Raw genomic sequence first — 27424 nt, forward strand, 5'->3', positions numbered from 1 at the left:
TGTTTCTATTGCATCTCCCTTATTTCTAGTATCCATTAATCCTCTTTTCATGTATTTAATGACTATCTGTACTTCTTTTGCAAACTACCTATTCATAAATTTTGTCATTTTCTAAATGGCAATGTGTCATTTTTTTTATTGTTAACAATTCCTTATAGTTTGGATATTAATATTTTGTCTGGTATATATATTGGCACAATTTCCTCCAAGTCCGTCAGTTATCCAACTTATTCTTTCCCTACATAACATTTAAAAATATTTATTTAGTCAAATCTACCAAATTTTTCCTTTATGGTCTCTGGGTTTTGTTTAACACTTTTAAGATTTTTAAATTCCCTACGATTTTATGTGATATCACAAAGTAGGACAAATACAGAGCTAAGAGTTACAGAAAGCATGTTCTATGCAGCCTGCAAATGTCTTATGAATGAGAAAATATTTGAGGAGCCAGAGGACGCTCTAGGCTAAACGTGAAAATAGAGAAAAGAAGAAAAGTAGGAAAAGGTGTAGGTAATTTAGCAGTCCAACAACTGCTGATAACACAAAAATGCTCTAGGCACCAAAAGGGAAAAGAAATGTAAGACTGACGCATTCACTGCCCTCCAGAAGTTTACAATTCAGATGTAAGCAAAAATATTTTAAGCAACAGTTAAGCAACAATGACTAAAAAAATTAAAAAATTAGCAATGGGCTTCAATCCAATGAAGTCCATGTAGTTGAAAGTACAATGGGAAAGAGAATTCTGATGGATCTTACGAGATGGTGAGTACACCCTAATTCAAAAAAATTTTTAACTTTCATCAAAGTTAACTTTCATCAAGTAATGAACTTCTGCAAAGTAAACTCACCTGTATAACTAGCACTCAGCTCAAGAAAAAGTGCATAACCAGCAACCTAGAAGCCCCATCCTACTTCCTTCTTGTCACTCCCCAAAAGCTCAGATTCGTTTTACCTACATTTTCACTTTGTATTAATAGAATAATACACTATATATACTTCTTTATCTCAAAACATGTTTGTGACATTCATCCAAATTTCTGCATGTAGGTCTAAATTGTTCTTTCCCATTACTGTATACTATTCCATTGTGTGAATTATAGTATATCATTTATCTATTATACCAATGATGGGTAGTTTGTATATTCCTACTCTGGACTCCTGTGAAAAATACTGCTATCAACATTCTAGTACATATCTTTTGGTGAATACATTTTTTCATTTCTGTTGGATACCTACTAGGGAGTAGAACTGCTGGTTCATAGAATGTACATATGTTCAGTTTTAGTAAATATTGCTAAATAGTAGTTGTAAAATAGTAGTTACAGTTGTGCAACATTCTCATCAACATTTGATATTTTCCATTTTGGCCGTTCTAGTGAGTATGTAGCAAACACAATTATTAGGGATAATATGAAAGTCCAGATAACAGCAAAGCTCTCACAACAAAAGATCAAATAATGAGAAAAGTAAGAAGGCTTCAAAAAGAATATGGATATTAATTAGCTGGAGCTGGCAAACAGTCCTTAAAGGTAGATAAAAATATAAGAAAAGACAGAAAGTAGGAAGCATAGTGAATAAGTGACTAGTGTTCTGGTAACTGTAACCTATAGCGTGAGTCTCTCACTAAAATGCTATGGTCCCTACATTTCTAGAGAGACAATAGCTATTTTATTCCAAGGAAATGAATATCATAAATAATTTTAAAAATAATATATATTTTAACAAAAACTTATACAATAGTTTTCCTATGTAACACAGTGTATAATTTCATATCTGTATCAGTGAAATATACTTAAGAAAATACAAAGTATAATTTGATTAGGACATGTATTTTTAGTAAATAAAAATTATACATAATCTATAACAAAACTACCTTACATCTGTCTAATATCTAAGTTTTTAAAAAGTTCCAGACTTTCACTTAAACTAGTGAAAAAAAAATCCTGATTAAAAAAGGAAAACACAAATTATTCCCATTTTGTAGGTGACTAGAACTGTGACCTCACCGCAGCCACAAGCTCTCAGGGAATGAGAACCATATCTTATAATTTATCACAGCCCCTCTCCACAGGTTTAGCAGAGTACTCTTAGCAAAACATTCAATAAATCCTACTCACCAACATGTTAGAATCTATAACTACTCAGAAATATATCATATATGCTGCTTCATGTAGTTGGTGAAAAATGATTAGATATTTATGTAATAAAATTCTGATAGATCTAAAAATGCTTAATCATTTTTTAACAAGAATTCATCAACAGGCACAGATTTTTTAAATTATGTATTAAAAAATACTACAGGGCTTCCCCGGTGGTGCAGTGGTTGAGAGTCTGCCTGCCGATGCAGGGGACACAGGTTCATGCCCCGGTCCAGGAAGATCCCACATGCCGCAGAGTGGCTGGGCCCATGAGCCATGGCCGCTGAGCCTGCGCATCCGGAGCCTGTGCTCCGCAACGGGAGAGGCCGCAGCAGTGAGAGGCCTGCATACCGCAAAAAAAAAAAAAAAAAAATACTACAAACTTCAAGAACAATAAAGTAGAAAGCCACAAACCATGTCCAACAGCATCTGCTAACAGATCAAAGCACTTTATTTCTAAATAAAGCTTTAGCTTATTATTTCCCCAAAGTTCACCTGGGTGAGATTTATACATGATTACTCCAACCAATGAACCACACAGTTAATTTATAAATGCTGACTCTTAAAAGAAAGGTAAGTAGTGACCATAGACAAAAATTGCATGATTTTCTGTGAGTTTATCTGCTTGCTCTAATTCAATTCAATGTTAGAATTTCTAACATTTATAAGTTAAATAGATATTAGGTATTTTACACTTAATGGAGTGAACAACAGAGTTTATAAAACGTGTGTATTTAGCTGATCAATAATTTATGAATTTTGAGAATTTATTTAATTGATCAAAATGTATAAAGTTTTAAGAAGCATAAAAATGATTGAAGTATAAATAAGAGCTCTAAGAAACCATTAAAGAAATACTAATGGAACTTTAGAGGGAAAATGGCCAAGAGATTGGAATGAAACTTTTTGACAGCAATGAGTTTTTCACTGAAGAGACAAAAAGAATGGTTGGGAATGAAAAATAGAGTGAATGCTACAAAACTAATCAAACATAAATATGGACTACAATACTGCTCAACAAGCAGTAGTGAGCATGGAAATATGCAACACAGCATGGTGTACAACTGTGAATCTCCATCCAACCTTAGACATCGCTAAATTGTTCTCTCCAGAGATTAATGACTGACTAGACTTGGTCAGCACTGTGTTTGAACAGAAAGGGAGTGTTACAAGGAAAACACAGATGAATAAAATATGTTAATAGTTTAGGAACAAATACTAAGATTTCCGAGTGCAACACATGTTATGCCAGGTACAACTAGTCACACTAAAAACAAAATGCTAAAAACTCACTCACTGTCTTCTGTGGGAAGGACCTGCAGGGAGTAAATCCACTCGATTATATCATCCTTGTTCACCACATCTAAGGAGTCCAACATATCCAGCCCGGAGAGCGCAAAAAATGCAATAGTCAATCTAAAAGAGAAAAATATAAAATTCCATCTTAAGTATCAAACCAATGAAGTCTTTCTGGTTCAGAAAAATAATAAACTCATTCCAACTTTACGATAATTTAAACAATATTCCCAACTTGCAAAAGCCGAAAAAACCAATTTATTCTTATAAGTTAATAGTATCAAACCTTTGTTTTAATTTTTAATAAAGGAACATTTAAGGGTTAAGAAATCAACCCTACTCATCTGAAGTATACATGAATTCACTGAAACCAGTTTATGAGCAACCTGAAGGCTAAAAGTAGATTTGAAAAAGAGAATTCCCTGCACTTAATCAGTATATATAAGGCCAAAAAGGTAGAAAATATATAAAAATCTCAATTTTCACTGATTTGCCAAGAGCAATTATGCTTGTAGCTGGTGCTTAATTCTTAAGGATGTTAGAATAAATCTATCATTATTCAAATTTGTTTATGAATAATGTGACCCCTTGGAAAAAATTTATAATGAATTTTGGGGAATAAGGAACACTTTTAAAAATGCAAATGCATTTCAGTTTCCATTTTCCTAGAGACGAACATTTTTCTTCATTTTTTTTTTTTTTCTTTTTGCTGTACTTGGGCCTCTCACCATTGTGGCCTCTCCCGTTGCGGAACACAGGCTCCGGACGCGCAGGCTCAGCAGCCATGGCTCACGGGCCCAGCCGCTCCGTGGCATGTGGGATCTTCCTGGACCGGGGCACGAACCCGTGTCCCCTGTATCAGCAGGCGGACTCTCAACCACTGCGCCACCAGGGAAGCCCGAGACGAACATTTTTGATGAAATGGGACACTATAAAGCAATATCTTTCCCCTCCAAGATTGTGCACTAAATCAGAAATCTACGCCTTGTGCTTTCATATAAAAACTAGTCCCCTTAGTGGTAGCTTTTTACTTAAAGAGTTTGTTTCATATATTTCCTTTCCTGTTGAGATGCATTCTACAATGTTGTTTGATTGAGCATGGTTATCTCGTTTCCATATTCTAATAATTCCTATGACTAATACTGATAAACTAATACTTCAAATTATCTGGTCTAAAATCTTCTAGCAGAGCCACTTGATGCATTCTATAACCTTCTAAACAGAGATTCCAAGAGAAAATTAAGCCTTAATGCCCTAAGGCAACCATTGTATATAATTAACTTCTCTGCATCTAGAACGGTATTACCAACTTTAGGAGAAATGAGAAAACAGTCACTCATTTTTTTAAAGGTTGATCCCTGGTTGAAAATTCTCTCTCTGATCCCTGGTTGAAAAGGCTGGCATCCATTAGATAACAGGAGGAGAAATCAGAGAGCAATTTAATTCCAACCAAAGCTTAAAGGCAAAAACTAAAACTGAGATACTGGTACACTCAAGAACAATACATTTTAGGGCTTCCCTGGTGGCGCAGTGGTTGAGAGTCCGCCTGCCGATGCAGGGGACACAGGTTCATGCCCCAGTCCGGGAAGATCCCACATGCCACGGAGCGGCTGGGCCCGTGAGCCATGGCCACTGAGCCTGCGCGTCCGGAGCCTGTGCTCCGCAATGGGAGAGGCCACAACAGTGAGAGGCCCGCGTACAACAACAGCAAAAAAAAAAAATTAAGAAAAAAAGAACAATACATTTTAGGAAACTCACATTATCGAGAGAGTATTACTATGTATTAGGCACTGGGCTAGGAAATTTCTCATATATTATCTCAATTTAATTCCAACAACTCACTGAAATCCACTTGAATTAGGGTGGTGATTTATCTGGATAAGATCAGGAATAAATTAAGGGCAGTGGAACACCTTTATGTGGGGAGCAGTAGTTCAGAGCCCAGATCTGCAATAAAATGAGCTAGCCTCAAATCCTAGGTTGGTCAATTTCTAGCCATATGTAATCTGGTTAGGTTACCAAACCTTTTCTAAGTCTTTTCTAAGTCAGCTCCCTTATCTGTAACTCATTAAACTTCACACAGTTATTGTGCTTACCTGCTCAAAAGCAAGCACTAAATAAGTGGAAGCTATTATTATTGGTATTTCCCTGATTTGACGGGACAGGACTAACTTAACACTATACAGGCCTTTTCATTAGTTGGCAACTTCCACCATCCCCCCAACTGCTCTTCTCCAAAACAAAATATTTTAGACATGGGGAACATTTCTACCTAACAGTACTCACATGTGAAAATCACTGCTCTTGGTGCTAATTATGTTTCATGAGATAAGGTCTGCCTTGTGCATGATATGCACTCGATTTATTGAATTACCTAACAAATAAAAGACCTGCAATACTACATCTAGCCCTCCTGGAGAGCTATCATAGGGTTCAGTTTGGCTGTAATCTATAAAGTGAATGATGACAGTCTGGTAAAATTAAGCATCTAATATTTGAGTTTATTAAATCATTATTACAGAGAAAAGCAAAAGGAAGAGAAATAAAAGTGAGGAACAACATGAGGTATTGATAAAACAATCATCTTCCTGTTACTAAAAACTGTTGTAAGAAAACATATCCAAAGGGCTATAAAAATAAGTAGGTATTATTTCCTAAGTTAAAAGCAGAAATTATCTAGTCCATCTCTTTAATTTTCTAGTTCAAGATAAGAAAGTCCAAAGAATTCAAGTAACTTGAGATTTCAATGCTAGATAACCAATGAAAACTACTCAAGGAATTCTGAGTCCAAGGGGTGTTTCTCAAATGTGGCGCAATTAGAATCAGCTTAAAAACAAACAACTTAATACACCACCAACAAAACCAGGAGAGGCCTAGGCCTTACTCCACGACAAAGGTATCATAAATTCTAGATGGAAGGTAGGGTCTGGGATCTGGTGTTTGGGTAAGTGGGGACGGGGTGGAGGATGGGGAGCTTCCCAGATGATTCTAAAGGGCAGCCAGGCTTTAGAAGCACAGCGATTCTCCACTAGGGCAATACTATTCCCCAGCGGACATTCTGAAGACAATTTTGGTTTTCACCACTAGGGAAGGGTGGTATTTGGCATCTAGTTGGTGAAAGCCAGGGATGCTGCTAAATGTACTATGATGCACAAGACAGCCCCAGTCAACAAAGAAGTGTCTGGCCCAAAATGTCAACAGTGCTGAGGTCTAGAAACTCTCCTCTAAAGTCACACTGTTATCTGTATATAAGAGATACCTGAATGATCTGTTTTTTTGTTTTACTTGCTCCACGGTATGGATGCAAACACCAGAATTCAGTCATCCGATGGTAAACTATTTTGAAGTCCTGCGTACTTAACTATTAAAAGCTTCTCGAGGTCCAGCATTTTCAACTCATAGCAGTTTAGACTAAGGTTTATAGGATTAACAACACTACAGTGAAAAGCCTGTTTATCAAGTTAAGCACCCAGCAGTGGCTGGCAGACAGAACCAAGAAGTCAGTTTGGAGCAAACATCCAGACTTCCTCTAAGGATAATAAGAAAGTATTCCTTTTCTGACCACACTAGAGTTCTCAAGTAGTCCTAAAACACTGAGAGGGAGAGAATTAAATAAGTCACATGGAATAAAAAGGAATTCTGGGATGTGGGCCTCTGGGAGAAATAATGTAGGGTTTTGTGGTGCCCAGTTGACTGCTGCTTGGGGCAGAGACTGCTAGGCAACCTGCCTTGGTTCAGGCATCTAGAGGGGTAATCTTGCCAATGCATGCACCTAAAATCAGGCCAGTGAAGTGATTTTTACTTTAATACTTCTTTGGAGAGCATCTGTCTGTTTTCTTCCTTTCTTCTTTTCCCTAGAATTGAACTCTGAAAAACTGAACTAAGCCATGTCTTCCTGCCCCTTCTCCTCCTCTGGACAGTACATATAAAAAGTTTATCTTACTTGGACGAACAAGTAACATCCCCCCAACCGCCCCACCCCCCCCACCCCCACAATCAAGTTGCTTCACCAATAGATCAATTTGCAGGTAAACTAAATGATGTTTCTAAGCGCTACTACAGATAACATCCTCTTCCTTTCTAAATCTGCTCCTTTTGCCTCTTGTTCTCTAGACCAGTTGCTAGTTCCAACCCTAGAATTCTGGGACTCCTCCTTCTTTCTTCATCCCCTCCTTTCTGTCCCTAATTTTGCTGTCCCAGCACTTGACTCCTGGACTATTGCAACAGCTTCCTAATTGGTGCCCCTGGTTCTGGTTTTGTCCCACTTGATACAACAACCAATCTCAAATCCAATGATCACTCTAAAATGCATATCTAACCAGAAAGATCCACTGCTTGGCAACTGCCCGTCACTTACATGATATCAAATTCCCAGGTTCTTGACATGGCAAAGAAAACCTATGTCTACCTCTCCATACTAAATTCCTACCACACCTGCCTTACATTTTGAACCACTGTCAGAGAACTGACTGGTGTTTCCCTGCTCAATGCTCACTTATCTATCTTTATTGTCTTTACTTATTGTCCTTTTGCCTATAATCCACTTACCCACACAAAAACTCAACACATTCTTTAATATTTAGCTCCAGGGTTACTTCTTCCAGGAAGCCTCAGACTCTTCCTCAGAGTCTCTCTTCAGGTTGATTACTAGGTGCTTCCGGAATGCCCTGTGAATATGACAATCACCGTGCAAACAAAATCAACGTGGGCCAGGGGATCAGCAGCATCAGCCTCACCTGGGAGCCTGTCACAACTGCAGCATCTCAGACCGTACCCAGACCTACGTAATGAGAACCTGCATTTTAACAAGATCCCCAGGTGATTCATATGCACATTAGAGCTGGGAAGCACTGTTGTATTAAATAATCTGTTTGTACTTTTGTTTCTCCTATTAGGCAAACCGTCTCAAACTTTAGTGTGCATCAGAACTACCTGGGATGCTTATTATGAACCTGGACTCCCAGGCCCATACAGAAAGTCGAATGCAGTAGATCTGGGGAGGGGCTCAGGTATGTGTATTTTTATAAGTACTCTGTTATCACTGATTAAAAGCCTCCCTCACCAACACACTTTGAGAGACACACTGCCAGACTGTGATATACTTCAGATAATGGAGAGAACAAAAGGACAGAGAAGTTGCTGGCTGGTAGGCAGCTCAATGGTTACAACACAGGATACAAAGGGGATACGGAGGAAACCAGAATAGAAAGATTGTGAATGTCTTGGGGCGGGGGAAAATCATCTAAACCCTTCCTCTAGAAGAGCTGGGTCTGTAAAAATAACATAAAAGAAAATGGTCAATATTTTGCTCCCCAACTTAAAAAGGCCTACTCTAATGCCCACTGCCCAAACACAAATGACAACAATATCACATAACTAAAAAGCTCTCTAAGCCACTCATGAAAAGAAACCTGTTAACTGACAAAGCTCACAATCCAAGGTCTATATTCACTTGAGTTAATTAGTAACCATCACTTTTCAGAAGTTAATATAAAAGAAAAACCTCGAGTGAATCAACAAACAGTATACCTTACAATTTTCATAAAGCCACTGCTATTAGAAAAATTAAAATTATTCTATTGATCGGGCTAAAAGAAACAGGGAAATAGAATAATTTTGTCAAAATGGTGGGTCAGAAAATAAGGGTCTAAATGTCTAGTTCAATATTAGCCTTCCTAGGAGTCAGCTGTTTCACATCTATCAGTAAAAAGAAATGAACACAGGAAAACCTGAATCATTGCTTTATACCTATCCCCATACCCAGATACATGGTAGCCCCTCAATAAATGCTTGTGGAATTGAACTATAATACTAGCTAAGAATTATGACTCAGTTAATACATTGTTTTATCTTAAAACTCTATTAGTAAAAATTTCGTGACCCATTCACCTTTGCTTAAAAAGTTGGAGCTTCTCCACAAGCATCTTAAAGTCAATTATGAGTCACATACACCACAAAAGGACTTAATGCTGAACTAACGAAAGTAAAGAATGTGAATCAGGAAAGAGAAAAATTGAAAAACTTAAAAAAAATTACCACAAAACCCAGTATGTGCATATTATCTTAAATGTGGTTATGAATTGAGCCATTAAAAAAACCAAAATGATAAAACATACTTAAGTGACAAACATGAGGCATAAAAAGGATATAATTAATATCTCTTAAACTAGTGCACTGTGATATTACATATCTATTATCTAATATACAATGCCTGGTGTAAATCCTAAGATCATACTAAGTTATTAAATCTATTGTTAAGTTAGTTGTTTAATCAGACAATTTATGCTGTGAGCAGGATTACAGTTTACTGCCAACATGCGTTAGTCTGTATGATTTTGTCCTTGCTGAATTTTATAGACCAAACACACTAGCATTTTGAAAATGCAACCACAGACCTGTGATAGCTACAAGCAAAGTTCAACTGTTTAACAGTCAAAATAGGATGGATGTTTTTCTTTATTCAAATGTTTTAAATTAATATAAAATTAATCCTCATAAAATATGTGATTTATCAATGTATTTCTAAACATCCCATATCATTACAATCAATGACTGAGTCTTGGAAATGTTAAATTAGATCGAGGTATGGGCTCTGCTAGTCAATCAATATACATAGATGGAGAAAGGAATATAAACGATGCTTCACTCTTTCTTTAGCAAAAATCTGTTCATCCTTCAGGGCTCAGCTCGGAATAGTTATTCAACAAATATGTCCTTATTGCCTTCTCTTATGCCAGATATTAGTCAAGGTTCTAGTGCAATGCTGTCCAGTAGGACTTTTTGAGATGACGTAAATGTTGAGATAGAAACAAAAGCCACAGGCCAATGTGGTGACCGAGCACTTGAAAAGTGGTATCTACTGGAAACAAAGGAAGTGAATTTTTAATCTTATTTCATTTTAATTAATTCAAATTTAAATATCGAAATGTGGCTACCAAATTGGACAGGGCAGCCCTGGTATTACAGAGGTAAACAAGAAAGACAAAAATCCTGCCTTCATGAAGTCTACAATCCTGTGTGAAAGAAGGGTATCATCAATATATAATTTCAGGTGGTGACTGGAAGTAGTCTCCTTTGGAAAGGGTGATTAGGGAAGGTCTCTCTAAGGAAATCCGGGTTAGGAACCTGCCCTATTGAAACTGCCTGTACGTCTTGTTCAGCTGTCCTCCAGCACCTACCATAATAAATATTTCTTGACCATGTATGCGAAAGTAATCTATAAAACTTCCAAAACTGAAGTGTTCAAAATACACCACAGGCTCAGTTACGAAAATACGGAAAAGATCAGAGCAAAACCAATTGGCTCTCTCTTCCAAGCCAGTCCCATGAAGCTTTGGAGTCTCACTTCAAAACACAACAGTGCAAAGCAAAGATCGCCGCCTCCTTTCGTTATTCTCATCCCCAGACGTTTACTCTTAATGACTAACTCACAGTTTCTTAGCCTCTGCCAGATCACAGTCCTCAGACCACCCCAACTCACAATGCCATTGCAAATAAACTTTAACAGGCTGCTTCCAGCAACACTGCACCTCTTTCGCCAATCCTATCATTAGATTTACGATTCCTGGAAAGTTCTTATCTACGCACACCTTAGAGGCTCCCTACCGCTCCTATACACTGAACACCATACAGGCATTCAATTAAGAATTAACGACTTTATGGACGAAAGGGAAGCACTGGAGAGGCTATTTAGGTAAAATACGATGACAAACCCTTTGTCTTTTTCTGTTTATACTCGGAAGCGAGGCCAAGGGACTCACAGGTTCGGAGCAGGGTAAAAAGGAAGCTCAAAGTTGAGACGAAAACATGGTTGAGAAGTGAAAAGGGCGAAACCTGTAGATTCCAAAAGCCCTCGACTTACAGCTCGCCCCAGCCCTCTCGCCGTAGCTCGCGGGAGCGAGGGTGACTGCAGCCCGGCCCGGGAGGGTAAGCAGTGCCGGGTGGTCGGTGGCGCAGCCCTCATGGGGCGCCCACTTAGCCATCAGGCTCCGCAGCGCCTTTCCGGGGGGCCGGGCCCTGTGTCGGCCTCGCTGGCTGTGGCCACCAGTTACCTGCTGGTCTCGAGCGAAGAGTAGCGCTCCGGCAAGACCTGGAGGCAGCGCTGGAAGAACCGCACGTGCCGGTCCCGTAGAAAATCCAGCCGCTCTCCCTCTCCACTCCCAGCCGGCCGCTCTTCCTCCGTGGCCGCCATGCTGCTACGGAAACGACGTCCGCCGCGACCCGGAAGCAGTTGCCTCGCGGCGCGAAGGAAACCCAAGGGGCAACACCTGGGGGTCGGGTGGGGAGGGCAAGTGCGCCCTCCGCTTCCCACATCGGTGATTGAAGCTACACGCTGTCAACGGAAGGCATTACGCGGCGCTTTCTCCCTCCCATTTCTCCGTAGGTAGCGCACGACCCCGCCTTTTCTACGCTAAGCTCCAAAGGTTTGGAAACACCTCGCAAGCCTTGTAAAATTCAGCCCACAAATCCACACATCCTTCCAGAACTTTTATCTTGGACATTTGGGAGGAAGTGCAAGGTCAGTAGCTTCAAGTTCGCTTTGAGAAAAGTAAGGCCCTAAAGAACATGAAGATGGTACATATGAAAATAGAGATGGGCCAGTATAAATTTGCCAACAGACTCATTTTTCGAAGGCCACAGTTTTAAGCTGAATGGATGGAGAAAATCTACAAATCAAATTATTTGGTTATGGGGATAACCAAATGCTTATTAAATAATTATCGACACACACACACACACACACACACACACTCCCTGTTCACTAGCATGCGAGGATTTGTATCATTTGCTTTTACGGGACAAAGATTTTACTCCTTGAGTCAATGTGTCATCCAGCATCAATGTTGGATCAATTTGCAACGGAAAATATGCGCAACGTGTTCTCTACGCATATGCTAAAAAAATGAAATAACATAGGCTTCTAGCTTTTTTTTTCTTCTTCAAAAAGAGGGATTTAAGTTGCTTCAACCATATAGTCTTCCCTTTAAGTTTACGATTCAGTCTTGGGGGAAAAAAATCCACGCAAGGATCAGGCCTGAACTTGGTTTTTATAATCAACTAATAGAAGTTTGGGCATAATTTCAATTGTTAGCTTTCTTAGAAAATGTATTTCTTAAAAAACATACCATGTGGGCTGGAGTTATCCTAATTCACCAATCCAAAGCACCTTGCATAATGTTAGGTACTAGTAACTAATTATTCACAGGTACTCCTGCATGTCTTTAACAAATATTGCATTAACAACTGCCAGGTAGGGGCAGAGGGCTGTCCTTGGTGCTTCCCTACAAATACAGAGGCCAACGGTCCTTGCCCTTTAGGTATGCCCAGTTTAGAGGAGTTTTCACTCCATTATTACAATGAAGATCTTTCTCTCTCACTTACACATATACACCACAAAATGTCTGAAGATGTTCAAAGTGAAATTACATCACACACATATAACTTACTAGAATCAATTATGCACATTCTATATAAGCTCAGAAAGACAATCCTATTCAACCTGGCCCTTAAAGGGGAGCCAATATTTCATCTGATTCTCAGCCCAAGAACCACTAATCTGATCCAAATCTGGAGGAAATACTTCTATGGTGGACTCACTGAGAGATAATATACCTCCTAGGTAAGTAATCACCCACCTTTTCATGGGTGATTCTGACCATACAAGATTTTTGACATACATGTGACAGACTCTAACCCCCTACATAAAATGTCACTCTACATTATTAGTTAAGAAGTATAAATAGCACAAGTCTTCAAAGTATAGGAATGATAGAGTATCTATAAAATTGAATACTATTTATCCATTAAATGATAATGTTTGAACTATACAGAAACAGAAAAATATGTGATGTAATGTTAAGCGATTACAGTGTAATATCTAAAATGTATTCTAAGACTACCTATTTAAAATATGTAGGTGTATTTCTGGAAGAAATTACCTTAGGGTAGTGGAATTATGGGTGCTTTATAACATTTTTCCTTTAGTGTTTTTTTCTAAATTTCTTATTAATATACTTTTTAATCTGGTATAAGAAATGTTTATTTGACATCTCTTCTATGAGCCTGTAACTGTAGACATTATTATGTTTATTGTACGTCCTTTATACAAAGGATCCATATGATAAATTCCTCATTTATTTTATCAATAGATTCAGTTAGAAGGACTAGTTTCTTCAAAATACTTCCATACTTACTTTTATTTAAAAAATAAATAAATAAATAAAACAAAAAGCTATAAGAACCATATCACCCAGTAAGCTTACCTTAGATGCAGGAAACTAAAAGCTGTATTTGTGTACAACAAAAAGCAACATGTTAGAAAGTAATGTATAAGAAACCTTTACTTTTCTGTATCTTGTCGCTGTTCAATTCTGTTTTTAAATTTCCTTGTCCTGTTCTTTGTTTTATTTCTAAACGGCCTCAAATCATTTTAAAAAGTTAAGGAGAACAAGTACAGTAAATGAAATGGGCATTCCTGATTAAGGATGTTTTATATTAATTCTCTCATTTTGCACCAATAATTGTATAATCAGAATTCAGTTTCCATAATTTGGAGGCCATCTACTTTGAATATTAACTTTGAAATATGAAAAGGTTTTGACTACTACTCATAATAAATTTCTGAGTCATTTGACCTAAATGTATCAAATTACAATTAAAGATATTCTAATATAAAAGTTATAAGAAATGAGTTTCTATATTTATTATGTATATGATGCCTTTCCTATAAGATGGGAACTCATTGAAGTTAGGGACTAAGATTTTTTTAATATGAAAAGTTGAGTCAAATTAAGTTAAATTGTGTTTTCATTTACAAAAGTTTGGAGATTTTAAAATTAACTCTTTTGACCAAATATATTAGTCTAGCAATTTTAAAACATTTTAAATACCACTAAGAGAAATCATAGTATTCTAAAGCCAGCTTATTTCAGATAATGTTTCAAAACAGAAGATTTTCATATTTTGAGGCAAACAAAGCAGAAAAGAAAACTGCATCAGCCAAGAAGATGTGAAAGACACAAGATTTTATAAATGTGTGGAGTCCAAAAAGGCTGAAAGGAGATTTGGAATAGCTAAAGGAAACCAAAAAGATTAAATATCAATAATACAAATAATAGGGTATATATGAGATGAGAGGCATATTTTTAAAATAAATATTCTCTATATAAAACAAAGCATGCTTCAAACAAATACAAAATATTTGGTACACAAAAATGTAGTAACTGACAAATTACCAATTTGTTAAACTTAGAAAAAGTACCAACTTATTTCATAACTCAAAAAAAAAAACTTTACATTTTTGTTACTCAGGCTAATTTAGCTCCAAGTTATAAATCTTACAATTTTGGTTTAAAAATGTTACTGTATGATTGTCTCAATTTATTTTGCTATGCAGTGACAAAAACAAAGTATCTTTCAAATGTTCTAAGTATTTAAATGAAATACTGTTTCTAACATAGACTTATTCAAGGAACTTTTACATCAATAATAGGCCAACTTGTACATTAATTACCCTCTTAGTATAAACAGGAAACACTAATGACAATGCCTCATGGAACTTAATACCTGCCAATTCACATGCAACACAATAATCAATCTGACTAGGCTAGTAATATTTCAAGAACACAGTCACTCTCTCCTATAACGGAATATGCTAACATTCTCATCAACTGAATGCCAATTTCATTATCCCATATTCTTTTTTAAACTCCTTGTCTCCAGGTTGGAATAGCCCTAAGGAGAAGAAGAAAAGAGCAATTACAAATATATAGGATATTTTTTTAAAAGTTCTGATTAAATGTTAACTTTAAAAAAAGTATATAGATTTGTTTTATCAACTTTTTATTATAAAACACAATATACATACATAAACTGCATAAAATATATACAATTTATATGCAGTTTATTAAATTATTATAGAGTGAACACCCAATCTAACTCCTTTTTACCTATGTGGGATATGTAGAAGTGGCCCAGAGCCTGTTGGTCCTATCTTTTTGGTGCGTTCTTCCCAACCTTTGGTAGGTTTGTAAACTCTAGAGGGATCTCTACTAATGTTGTTTTCAACCTGTAATCAGAAGTAAAATGAGTGCCAGTTAATTTATATGAACTATTAAGTTTGTACTTGTAAGATCCTTAGTAACAGACAGAAGTTTTAAGGAAAATACTTGATATTCGCTAGACAGAAATAAAACCGTTTCAGTAAACTTATAATTGTGCTCATATAGCTAAAATAAAATTTGGATTATATCAATCTATTAATAAAGTGTTAATTTAGGGGTTTTTCTAGTTCAATTATTTTTTTTTTTGCGGTACGCAGGCCTCTCACTGTTGTGGCCTCTCCCGTTGCGGAGCACAGGCTCCGGAGGCGCAGGCTCAGCGGCCATGGCTCACGGGCCCAGCCGCTCCGCGGCATGTGGGATCTTCCCGGACCGGGGCACAAACCTGTGTCCCCTGCATCGGCAGGCGGTGGGAAGCCCAAGTTCAATTATTTTATTCTACTTCCACTGTTGTATTTTTTTCTATTTCTATCATGAGGGAAATGTAATACAGCAAAGTATGATAGTGATATAGCCAGACAATAAATTTAAGATAAATAAACACCAGTAAGTCCTTTGTTTTATCCATGAGAGTCACCAGTATCTTTATCACCAATGAAATTAAACAATGCTCATAGCTGCTATAGGTCTAAAATATAGGCTCATATAGGAAGAATGAAGAAAAGAATGAAGAGTAGGAAGAGAGAAGGAATTTAGGGTAAAAGAAAATGAGGTGCTTATAATGTGAAATGGTAGAATTCAAACAACAGCTGCTTAAGTTGTACCAAGTTATTTTTTGTAATATGTAAATAAATAAGTGTGAAATAAAGGAGATGGATAAAAAGAAAATGGATTTTATGTTTGTATCCTTACAAATCAATGAATTAGGATAATAACAATGAAAATAAATTAATCTCAGGACTGAGTACCTTTTCTTTTAATTTTGCCAGTTTTCTTTGTTTTTCTGCCTTTTCATCTTCCTTTGATTGTCTATCTAGAATTTTCAATTCAAGTTTATGTAAATCCTAAAAGACATATACCAACAAAAAAGATAACATTAAGAAATTAAAATCAGCTAGAATCTGTTTCAAAGTTTATTAAAGTAAACTTTAATAAAGTTTAAAGTAAAATTAAATTACCTTAAGTAGCAATACTCCTTTAATATCAACCTTTTCCAAAAAAGGAAGAGCTTTATTTTCTGAATATAAATGTAATACATGCACATGCTTTCTGAATCACCTTCTTTTAGGCGTTTCTTGTTTTATTTTATGGCTCAGTCTAAAACTTCCTTTTAATGGGTGAGTTAGCCTATTTTCACTTATCAATACAGATATGTCTGGTTTTAGACCTCTCATATATTTTCTGTATAACAGGTTTTCTTTTTTTTCCTAAGCCTTTAATTATGTGACCTGCTTGCCTTTTTGGGGAGTGGATCTTTTGTTATTTAGGGAGATTTTTATATATGAACCAAAAGAAATCCCACTAGTAATGTGTTTTTTTCCTATTATTTTTCTTTGTATTTCCCTTATTTTTGCTTTATGAGTGTTGTTCCTATGTATTCTGATGCATATAACAATTCATAGCACTTACCTCTCATTTGTACTCTTTTTCATTTTAAAGTACCCTTCCTTGTCTTTTTAATACATTTGGACTGAATTCCACCCTGTCTGATAATAAGATTGCAACTTCTTTCTTTGATTAGGATTTTTCTTATATACATTTGTTTAAAATCACCTATAATCCTCTCAGCAATAACCTTGATTCCTTTAAGTATATGTTGAGTATCTATAATGTGCTAGACCCTAGGGTAAAGGATGAACAAAAAGGGCAAAACCTCTGCCTTCATGGAGCTTACATTATGGTAGGGAGATGGACAGTGAACTAGTAAGCAAATCACCTATAGGGAAAAGCCAGCCAGTTCGGCAAAGGAAACAAGACATTCATGGCCTGGCCTGTGGCTACCTTTCCAGCCTTGTCTCCTGCTGGTTCCCATCTCCCAGTTGATGCCCTAAAAATACTGAAGTGTTTACAGTTTCCCCCACAAACTACTCTGTTACACTCCTCCAAGCTGCCCATTCATGTTCACTCTACTAAGAAAGATCGCCCCTTTCCTTCCCCTTTCTTCTCTTCCAAGACTCAACTCAAGTATCACCTTCTGTCTCACACTCACAGTTATGGTAAGCTTTCCTTCTTGCACATCCACCTCCGAAAGTTCTCTGTCCACACCTCAATCACCACACTGTTTACCATATTATACTGAAGTCCTCTATTTGCACACCAGTCTTTCCCAGTAGACTATAATCTACTAGAAAGCAGGGAGCATGGCCCACTTATTTTGGTGTACTAATGCTAGGTCCAGGCCAGATATATAAGAAGGATTCAATTAATTTTTGCTGAACTGAACCTGGAAGTAATACCTCCATGTGTATCACTGAAAAATTATTTAGGAAATGTATTTACTCACTCTTTCTTGAAACCTGGAAATTTCATCAGCAGCGGTTTTTCTTTTTTCTGCCTTTTCTGTCTTTTCCCTAATCTCCTTTTCAAGTCTCAAAAATTCTTCCTGTTCTTTCTTCTGCTGGGTATAAGTTTCTAGCAGCAATTTTAGTTTACATTGGCGTTGACGTTCTTTCTGCTGCTTTTTCTCCTTCTCTTGCTCTTCTTTTAACTGGGAAGCATATTTCATTGACATTTCTATACTTTTCTGTTTTTTCCAAGCTTCAACTGCCAATTTCTGCTTCTTTCTTTGTTCTTCTTTTTGCTTTTGATTATCTTCCTGTTTATTATGAAAAAGCATTGGTATGTTCTCCGCTTTTTCCTTTAACTTGAAAATTTCCTCCTTTTTTTGCTGCTTTTTGGTTTTCCAATTCTGAATAGACTAAATGGTTAAAACATAGCAAGAAAAAATATTTTTAATAGCCAAAAGCATTTTATTTTTTAATTTGGCCACACTGTGCAGCATGCAGGATCTTACTTCCCCAACCAGTGATCGAACCTGGGCCCCGGCAGTGAAAGAGCTGAGTCCTAACCACTGGACTGCCAGAAAATTCCCACCAAAACCATTTTAAAATACAACCTCAAATCCATCTTTCTTTCTAGAATAGTGATGCAGGATGCTAGTTGCTTAGTTTTTAAAAGTGTTTTTTTAAACCAATGCAGGTTTTTTCTATTTCTGTTTGTAAAAAATTTAATGTATCTTTTAAAACACTGAATAATGGCTATTCCATCAGCCTTTCTCTTCCTCTTTTAATCCCCAGGTACACAAGGACAACACCTCATTAAGTATCTTCCTCCCCTTTACCTCCTTCATTTGTGTTCAGGGGAAACATCCCTTTCCTCTGATCATTTCACTTCTGCTTCCAAATCCTCTTTCTAGGCTTAGAATCCTTTCTGAGTGACCTATCTCTGGTCAAAATATCAGAAGAGGAATTAAAAGTGGCGTAGTTGAGAGTATGTGCTCTGAAGCCAGGTATTTGGGACCAAATCCTGGTTTTGCCATTTACTAGGTGTAACCTTGGACGAGTCACTAAATGTCTCTGTCCTCATTTTGCTCATCTGTAAGTGGTAGGCAGCACTTCTCAAACAGGGTTGTTGTGAAGTTTAAATGAGTAAATGCCTGGCACATAGTGCTTCGTAAGTGTAAAAAAAAGTAAAAAGTAAAATAGCTTCAGATCTTTATATATGGGTATGTAAAGATTATTTAAAATTCTAGCAGCCTTCTCTGACATAAAGGAAACATCCACTGAATTACTTTCCCCTCAAGTTGGGAAATCATTTCCTCATCTTTCCTTATGGTATATCATTCATTTTCATTAAATAAATCCTTATGCTATGTGTACTATACGCAAGACAATGTGACGGGAACCATAGAAGATTAAAACAATACCAAATGCCATCTAGTATAGTGCTACTCAAAGTACTGGTCCACAACAATATCAGGAATTCATGCCAGGATGTACATCAGTGTACTGCTTCCTCAATGAGAAAGTTTTCTATGAAAAAACAGCCACCTGAACTAAATAGTGTACTTACTGGGTAGCTGATTCTCATGCAATCATGATAACTCACTGAAGACCAGAATAGTTTGCAAACTAACATCCAGTCCATGCACCAAGTTTGAGCAGCATTGCTTGAGGTGAGATATGTACATAAATACTAGAATACAGAATGTGCCATCGCACATCACACAAGACATATAAACAAGTACTAGTGAAATTCTGAGCAGACTATGTTTGAGTGAGCAGAAAGGAAGCAGCATCTGATCTGGGCAGATTTGGGCAGGTTGATAGTGGAAGGGGGAAGAAAGAAGGAGGTTCCAAAAAGTGAGAACAAGATAAGCAAGGGTAGTTGGGCCAGAAAGTTCATGGAATGTCTGAAAATAAGTATGTTCATTTAGGCAAAACACAGGATATATTAAAGGAAATGGGAGATAAAAATGGTAAATTTCCTACTCAACATTTTAAACTCAACAGATTTGAAACTGCATTCCTGATGCTGTACCCCCAAACTTCCCTCTTCTCTTCCACCATGTCCTACTTCAGTAAATGACACCTCCACTTTCACACCCCCTCTTACCTCACCCCTACATCCAATCAATCATCAGATATCAGGAAACAGAGTGGCTGGGAATAAGAAGAGAAAGCCGGAATCCAGGTGGTTTACCTTCATTACAAGAAGCACTGTGTCTGTTCCTTTTCCCTAGAGAGGTGGTTCTCAAACTTTAGCTTGTTAACATAATAACCTAGAGTACTTGTTTCAACACAGATTTTGGGGCCCCGCCCCCAGAGTTGAGATTAGGTCTGGGGTTGGGGCCTGCTAAATTCTAACAAGTTCCCAGGTGATGCTGACTTTGCTGGTCCACGGACCACTTTGCTGGCCTGTGGACCTCAAGTTTTCAGTATCGTGGAGAAAAAAATCCCAAATAATTCTTAATTGCTTGTTATTTTGAGTTTTTAAAAATGACTTATGTTTCAAAGTTTTTCTTAAAGTTTCAAGTCTCAACCTTACGAACATTCAACTTATTTTGGGCAGAAACAACTGCAACAACAAATGCCAGCTATTTCTTCTAAAACTTTAGACTACACGTGCAATCAAATATTTCTTTAATGCTCCTTAGGTATGCTGTTTGTTGAACTGTCATACCTTTCTTGTTAAACCAACCGAGTTAAAGTTTATCTAGCTGAAGTCTACAAAAAAGTGACTCAAACTTAGACTATCTAAACCCATGGTTCTTGACCAGGGGCAATTTTTACCCTCCAGGGGACATCTGGTAATGTCTGGAAATATTTTTGATAATCACAATTCAGGGGCTGCTACCAGCATCTAATGGGTGGAGGTCAAGGATGCTGCTAACCATCCTACAATGCACAGGAGAGCCCCCAGAGCGAAGAATTATCCAGCCCAAATGGTCAACAATGCTAATGTTGAGAAATCGTGATCTAAACCAGAGCCAGAATAATATTTTTGTGAAAATGGAACTTTTTAGGTATTTGCTGCAATTAAGAGTTACCCCTTTACTCTGGAGTTGCCAAAATTTTGAGTCTTTTAAAATAAACAATGAGGCTGAAGTGCCAAAACTAAAAGAAACTTTTGAGTCAAAGAGCTTTCTTTCTACTGCCTCTTTATTTTCTGTTGAAAATAATGTGGCCTTTGCTCGTAAGATGACTTTTATCAAAAGCCTGGGTAAATCTGCATTTCCCACACTTCTAGTGGACACAGAGGGTGTTGCCCACTGTCAGACATTTTCTGACCCACTGTATTATTTACTGGAGTAGATATGCTGGATGTTGAGGATGTCCAACTATAGTTCCACTAAAATGACTTCACTTCTCAATGCCTCAGTTTCACCCTCTATAAGATGGGGGGAAAAACTGTAACATACCTCACGGGGTTGTTGTAAAGTTAATAATACGTTTTAAAGAGTTTAGCACAGTCCTAGAACACAAAAATATACAACAAATAATAGCTATTATAATTGTTATTACCTCTTTTTTCCTTTCTTCTAGGGCCAGAAATTTTTGATACCATTTCTCATGCTGTTGAACTTCATCCTGTGTTCTTCCAGGAAGGTGTTCAAGAACTTCTCCCATAAATGCTGGCTTCCCTTTATGCTTGTTTCTCACCTTTACAAAGTTCTGGTGATCATAATCATCCCAGCCCCCTTGTCGCCCTCCTGCTTGCTGAAGGAATTTTTCAAACTCTACCACTTCTTCTGGAAGAGTACTTGGTGTTACTTTGTCTACAGGAACTTTGCTCGACATTGCTCTGAAAGCTTTCTCTGTTTCTGAATTATCCAAAGCCCATGTGTCAATTTTTCTTGATATGGCACACAACTCATTATTAGTTGTCTTCTCTTCTTTAGTAAGCTCTTCATAGCTAAAATTTTAAAAATAAAGTTTGAAAAATAAGATACAAACCAATCCATATTAACCCTTCATTTTTCTTCAAATTTTATTATTCCCAACTCTTTTGATGTCATCTTCTCCACTTTACATTATTAACATTTATAAATCTAAGCCTTAAAAGAGTTTCCTCAGAGAAAAAACAATCTTTCAAATTCTTATTTGAGATTTTATAGTGTCCAAATATAAATGAAAATTCACTTCAAACATGAAAAGCAGTCTAAAACCTAAAGTAAAAGAAAAGAGGTTTTATATTGCCTTTGTGTAAGACTACTATTAAATACATAACAAAATAGTTTACATACAACAATCTAGTAAAGAGTTATTGAAAAAAAGGTAAATAATTGTATATTAAAATGTATTTAAAACATACATCAACCTCTGCTCTTCCTTAAAAGTGTTAATTGCATTTTCAATTTCTTCCATCATTTCTCTGAGCTTTTCAACAACTGTAAAAAGAAAAAAAGGAAAAATTATGTTATGTCATATTTTATTATGACTAAGGATTAAAAATTAGGAAGAAAATTAGAATGTTCCCTTAATTTAAAAACATTTCTTAGGGGGCTTCCCTGGTGGCGCAGTGGTTGGGGGTCTGCCTGCCGGTGTGGGGGACGCAGGTTCGTGTCCCGGTCTGGGGGGATCCCACATGCCGCGGTGCAGCTGGGCCCGTGCGCCATGGCCGCTGGGCCTGCGCGTCCGGAGCCTGTGCTCCGCGGCGGGGGAGGCCGCAGAGGTGAGAGGTCCGCGTACCGCAAAAATTATATATATATATATATATATTAAAAAAACACATTTCTTAGCCTAAAGGATAAGAAAAAAATGTGCTTAAATGTGCTTTTAAAAAGTGAATTTTTATGATTGCAGTTTTTTGTTTTTGTTTTCTTCTTTTTTGCGATACGCGGGCTTCTCACCGCTGTGGCCTCTCCCGTTGCGGAGCACAGGCTCCGGATGCGCAGGCTCAGCAGCCATGGCTCACGGGCCTAGCCGCTCCGCGGCATGTGGGATCTTCCCGGACGGGGGTACGAACCTGTGTCCCCCGCATCGGCAGGCGGACTCTCAACCACTGAGCCACCAGGGAAGCCCCGATTGCAGTTTTTTGATTACAGATTTTTTCCTATGCACATATCTTAAATATTTTTCCCCAAAAAAATATTTTATACCACATATATTTTTTTGTGACATGCACTTTTTCTTTAACAAAATGTTGTAGTTAACTTTCCATATCAATATACATATGGCTACTTCATTCTTTTTATGGCTACATGGTATTTCATCGTCTAATGCTACCCTAATTCATTTAATTAATTCTCCAACTGATGAACCTTTAAATAGATGCAATGCTGTAGTAAATATCTTTGCATACATATTTTTGCATGCTCAAATAAATATTTTTAATTTTTATTTTATATCAGAGTATAGTTGATTAACAATGTTGTGCTAGTTTCAGGTGTACAGCAAGGTGATTCAGTTATACATACACATGTATCTATTCTTTCTCAATTCTTTTCCCATTTAGGTTATTACAGAATATCGAGCAGCGTTCCCTGTGCTATACAGTAGGTCCTTGTTGGCTATCTATTTTAAACATAGCAGTGTGTACATGTCAATCCCAAACTCTCAGTCTATCCCTGCCACCTCAAATAAATACTTTTAGAGGATAATTGATAACCTTAAATGCTAAATCAAAAAAGTATGCCCACTTTACAGTATGCTAAATACTGTCACACTGTCCTTCAAAGAGGCTCTATCTCTTTACAGTTCTTGAGAGTGCTCCTTCCCATGTAATTCTAGCCAGTTCCAAAATAACCAAAAATTTATTGTCATTGATTTGACATTTTTACAATAATTAATAAGCCTGAGCACCTTTTCACATGTGTTTTGTGTTTCTTTTGCTATAATATGCAACTTACAATCTTTGCCCATTTTTCTGTTGCTCTAATTTGTAGGTACTCTTTACACATTATGGATATTAGCTTTTTAAGTTACATATATACTGCTAATATTTTCCTAATTTGTATTTCAACTTTGCTTATGGTTTTGAGGTATTTTTTAATAATCAATTATGTCCACTTTTTTCTTTATGGTTTCTGATCTTTGTCATTCTTATAAATTATAATACAATTATAAAAATATTAACCCATGTCCCTTTCTAATATTTTAATGGTTTCATGTATTAATTTAATAAATAATAATTATATTTACTATTTTTTATTGCTTACTATGTTATAAGCAGTGCATAAATGCTTTCTGTGCATTGTCTCACTTCATTCCTGCAACAACTCTATGAGTTAGGTTGTATGATTATCTCCATTTTAGAGCTAAGTAAATGAAAGCTCAAAGAGATCAGGTAACTTGCCTAAAATCACTTAACTGATAGTTCAAGGATCTGACCCAACATGTGTCTGATTCTTAAGTCCATACATCTTGAGCACTTTACTGCATTGCTTTGATCTCTCAGAAATGAATGCTGGCTTAAGCAAGGAGGTAAGGATACAATTTTGTTTTTCACAAATGACTAGAATTTGCCCCAATACTACTTAGCCATTCCCTTAGGTATTTGAAATGCCTCTGAAAGGCAATAATTTCAAAAAGCAAATGATGGGAAAACACTAGGCTAAGAATCAAGAAATCAGTCTTTTTTTCCTCTTCATCAGCTGAATCTGAATCTTTGCATACCACAGATTCTTCATCCTGTATGTGACACTATTATCTGTTCTGTCTACTTCATAATTTGTAAGGGTTTGATAGCATTTTAAAGATAAAAAAAATACATAAACACCAGATATTACAGTTTTCTGATGTATCCTTATTAATCCCTAACCAAAAAGTAGGGCTTAGCTCCTCCATTAATGCCAAATAGAAAAATTCTTACTAGAAAAGTATAAACTTTTCTAATGAACAAAAGAAAAAACTAATACATGAGAAAAAATATAAAATCTAAATTTACTTACAATCAGGTGTAGGCTTCACATCTTTTAACTGATGCTGAAGTTTCTTTACATTGTTGTGTATTTTGGCCAATTGTTGCTGGATTTTTACTCCTGTAAGGGAGAAGTATGTACTTTAAAATAACTCTATGACAAATGTGGTTCAGGATTCTTCACACAAGACTGATCACCACTATTTAATAAATGACAGTGAAGAGCAATTAAATAATGAACAAAAGATGGTTATTTATAAGTGTCAAAACAGCCTGAACAAACTCTTCCTCTAACTAAACCATCTCTCAATTTCCTCTAATGTTTTAAAGCACAATAGGCTAAATCTTACTATAACCTGTGCCAAGGAAATGTCCTTGAAAATATTTTTTTAAACTCTAGAGACTGAGTTATTGGACACTCAAATACATGGATCAGTAGCATAGGTTTAGTCATGTTTTGTTCTTTAACAGTTTTTTTCTTTCTCTTTTAATTTGTTATAATTTATGCACATAGATTTTGACCTCAACTACTGTTGGAATATTAAAACTGTCTAACCAATATTAATTCTATGAATACTGACAAACTTCCTAGTGAGAATTAACTTCATCTAACCACATCCTCTAAGATGGGGCTGGTGATACCCACTGGTGTCACAGTCATGGCCTTGAGGAGATGTCTCAGGTGCCATTTACTGGTATGTATGCTACAGGTTGCCAAGCTCAGCCAAAGGACCAGTCTGAAGTAAAGTGTTAGGCCCACAATAAAAGCCTGAAGAACAGAAGAGGGTCTCAAAGCCATTTTCAGATGTTCCGTGTCAGCAACAGGAAGACTGGGTTCTTCTTTCATATTTTCTTTCTGAAGTTTAATATTTACTTAAATTATTAGGCTAAAGTCAAATATTCACATTCATACACATATTCATATATAGTAATATTTTATCATCTTTGGGTATTTTACTTATGCACCCCCCTTATTTTTTTGCAACTTTTCTACAAATGAACATGAGGCACCAAAAGGCTCTGTTCAAAAGTCCTTAAAAGCAATTATTTTTTAAAAAGTTTACCTTTAGGCCTGAAGCCAGTGCTAATATTCAAAACAAACCTCAAATATGTGTGTGTGACTTTGGCTTGTTCTATTTTTTATTAAAATTCAAGTGTTCCATAAAAGTAGAAACTTTATCCAATGTATTTTACAGAGTCTTACTGTTGAAACTTTAGGTCAAGAAACTTCCCTAGTAAAGTAATCAGGAAAGTGTTTTTTGTTGTTTTATTTTTGCCACAGTTTGATCAGCTACAGTGATACTGCTATAGGGCAAATGATCTTTTTATTTTTTTAATTAATCAATTTATTTATTTATTTTTTGGCTGTGTTGGGTCTTCTTTGCTGTGCGTGGGTTTCGGTAGTTGTGGCTTGTGGGCTCTAGAGCACAGGCTCAGTAGTTGTGGCACACGGGCTCAGTTGCTCCGCGGCATGTGGGATCTTCCCAGACCAGGGCTCGAACCCATGTCCCCTGAATTGGCAGGCGGATTCTTAACCACTGCGCCACCAGGGAAGTCCGGGCAAATGATCTTTTATTAATTCATTTGGAACTGACATTCTGCACTGCAGGCAAACCATTCAAATACAATATTACATAAATTCAGGCTAAAATTGTGGCATGATACTTGATGTAAGGAATATGTATTTAGTACTCCTGAGCTGTAATATGTGAAGGGGAAATTTCTATATCCTTATACTAACACAGTGCATTCCTTTTTCTCCTAGATAAAATAAACACAAAGTGTGAATAAAGAGAGGCAAAATTGTAGAAGAGAAATAAAATGATAAAAATAAAGTTGCCGGGCTTCCCTGGTGGCGCAGTGGTTGAGAGTCCACCTGCCGATCCAGGGCACACGGGTTCGTGCCCCGGTCTGGAAAGATCCCACATGCCGTGGAGCGGCTGGGCCCGTGAGCCATGGCCGCTGAGCCTGCGTGTCCGGAGCCTGTGCTCCGCAGCGGGAGAGGCCACAAGAGTGAGAGGCCCACGTACCGCGAAAAAAAATAAATAAATAAATAAAGTTGCCTTAAAAGGGGGAAAATCAAATAATTTAAAATGCACAGAATGGAGACACTCTACTTAATGGCATGACTGAGAGAAAGATCAGCCTTGCTGTTGTCTGTAAAAGAACTGAGGGACATTAAGAAATATTAAACAAGGGATGCTTAGATTCCTTTATGAATCAAAGAGGAGAACTGGCAATTTGGCATTTATGTTAGGTCTTATCATTCCAACACAAGAGGGAGAATGATTCTTGCCACTATCTCAGAAAAGATGACTTTTTAAAATAGCGCAATCTTACATTCTGAAAGGAAAAACTTATTAAAATATTCTTTTAATTGACTATAAGGGAGTCCCATGAGCAGTATAATCTCTATATAATAAGTCTTAATATTTTATAAAGCTTAGTGGGTTGATAACCATTATTTTTCCTTTAATCAAAGCTAAGATGTTTTTATTATTATAACATAAGGACTTTGCAGCATATAAAATCTACTCTACAAGGAAACAAAGTATTCTTGTAGAATTCTTTTTTAAGGCCAACATTTAGTACACTGTTAACAATGATTAATATTCATAACAAACAACAGAA

The 27424-nt window shown here is 36.7% G+C and overlaps 2 protein-coding genes across 6 annotated transcripts in view; both read right to left on the bottom strand.

Moving 5' to 3' along the window:
- Positions 1 to 11647, bottom strand: part of PGGT1B (protein geranylgeranyltransferase type I subunit beta) — a 56812-nt gene extending 45165 nt beyond the window's left edge. The window contains exons 1-2 of one of the 3 annotated variants that reach the window (XR_012330812.1): positions 11486 to 11647; positions 3436 to 3554 (exon numbers count right to left, since the gene is read on the bottom strand). Coding sequence is in view for 2 of the 3 variants with exons in the window: in XM_019940848.3 (XP_019796407.1) it covers positions 3436 to 3554; positions 11486 to 11625 (259 nt within the window). In the remaining variant the exon portion in view is untranslated. Of the gene's footprint in view, positions 1 to 3435; positions 3555 to 11295; positions 11448 to 11485 lie in introns of those variants that run through there. The other 2 variants (XM_019940848.3, XM_019940849.3) reach the window with 2 other exon arrangements.
- Positions 11648 to 14441: 2794 nt separating this feature from the next.
- CCDC112 (coiled-coil domain containing 112) overlaps positions 14442 to 27424 on the bottom strand; it is a 30819-nt gene continuing 17836 nt past the window's right edge. For 2 of the 3 annotated variants that reach the window (XM_019940846.3, XM_019940847.3), the window contains 7 exons: positions 24825 to 24914; positions 22247 to 22322; positions 21457 to 21847; positions 17937 to 18350; positions 16402 to 16497; positions 15383 to 15501; positions 14442 to 15167 (listed from right to left, as the gene is read on the bottom strand). In XM_019940846.3, the coding sequence (XP_019796405.2) occupies positions 15137 to 15167; positions 15383 to 15501; positions 16402 to 16497; positions 17937 to 18350; positions 21457 to 21847; positions 22247 to 22322; positions 24825 to 24914 (1217 nt within the window). In that variant the 3' untranslated portion in view covers positions 14442 to 15136. The remainder of the gene's footprint in view (positions 15168 to 15382; positions 15502 to 16401; positions 16498 to 17936; positions 18351 to 21456; positions 21848 to 22246; positions 22323 to 24824; positions 24915 to 27424) is intronic. The other variant, XM_033853093.2, reaches the window with a different exon arrangement.

This window comes from Tursiops truncatus, chromosome 3 (genome assembly GCF_011762595.2).
Source record: "Tursiops truncatus isolate mTurTru1 chromosome 3, mTurTru1.mat.Y, whole genome shotgun sequence".
NCBI classification, from domain to species: domain Eukaryota; kingdom Metazoa; phylum Chordata; class Mammalia; order Artiodactyla; family Delphinidae; genus Tursiops; species Tursiops truncatus.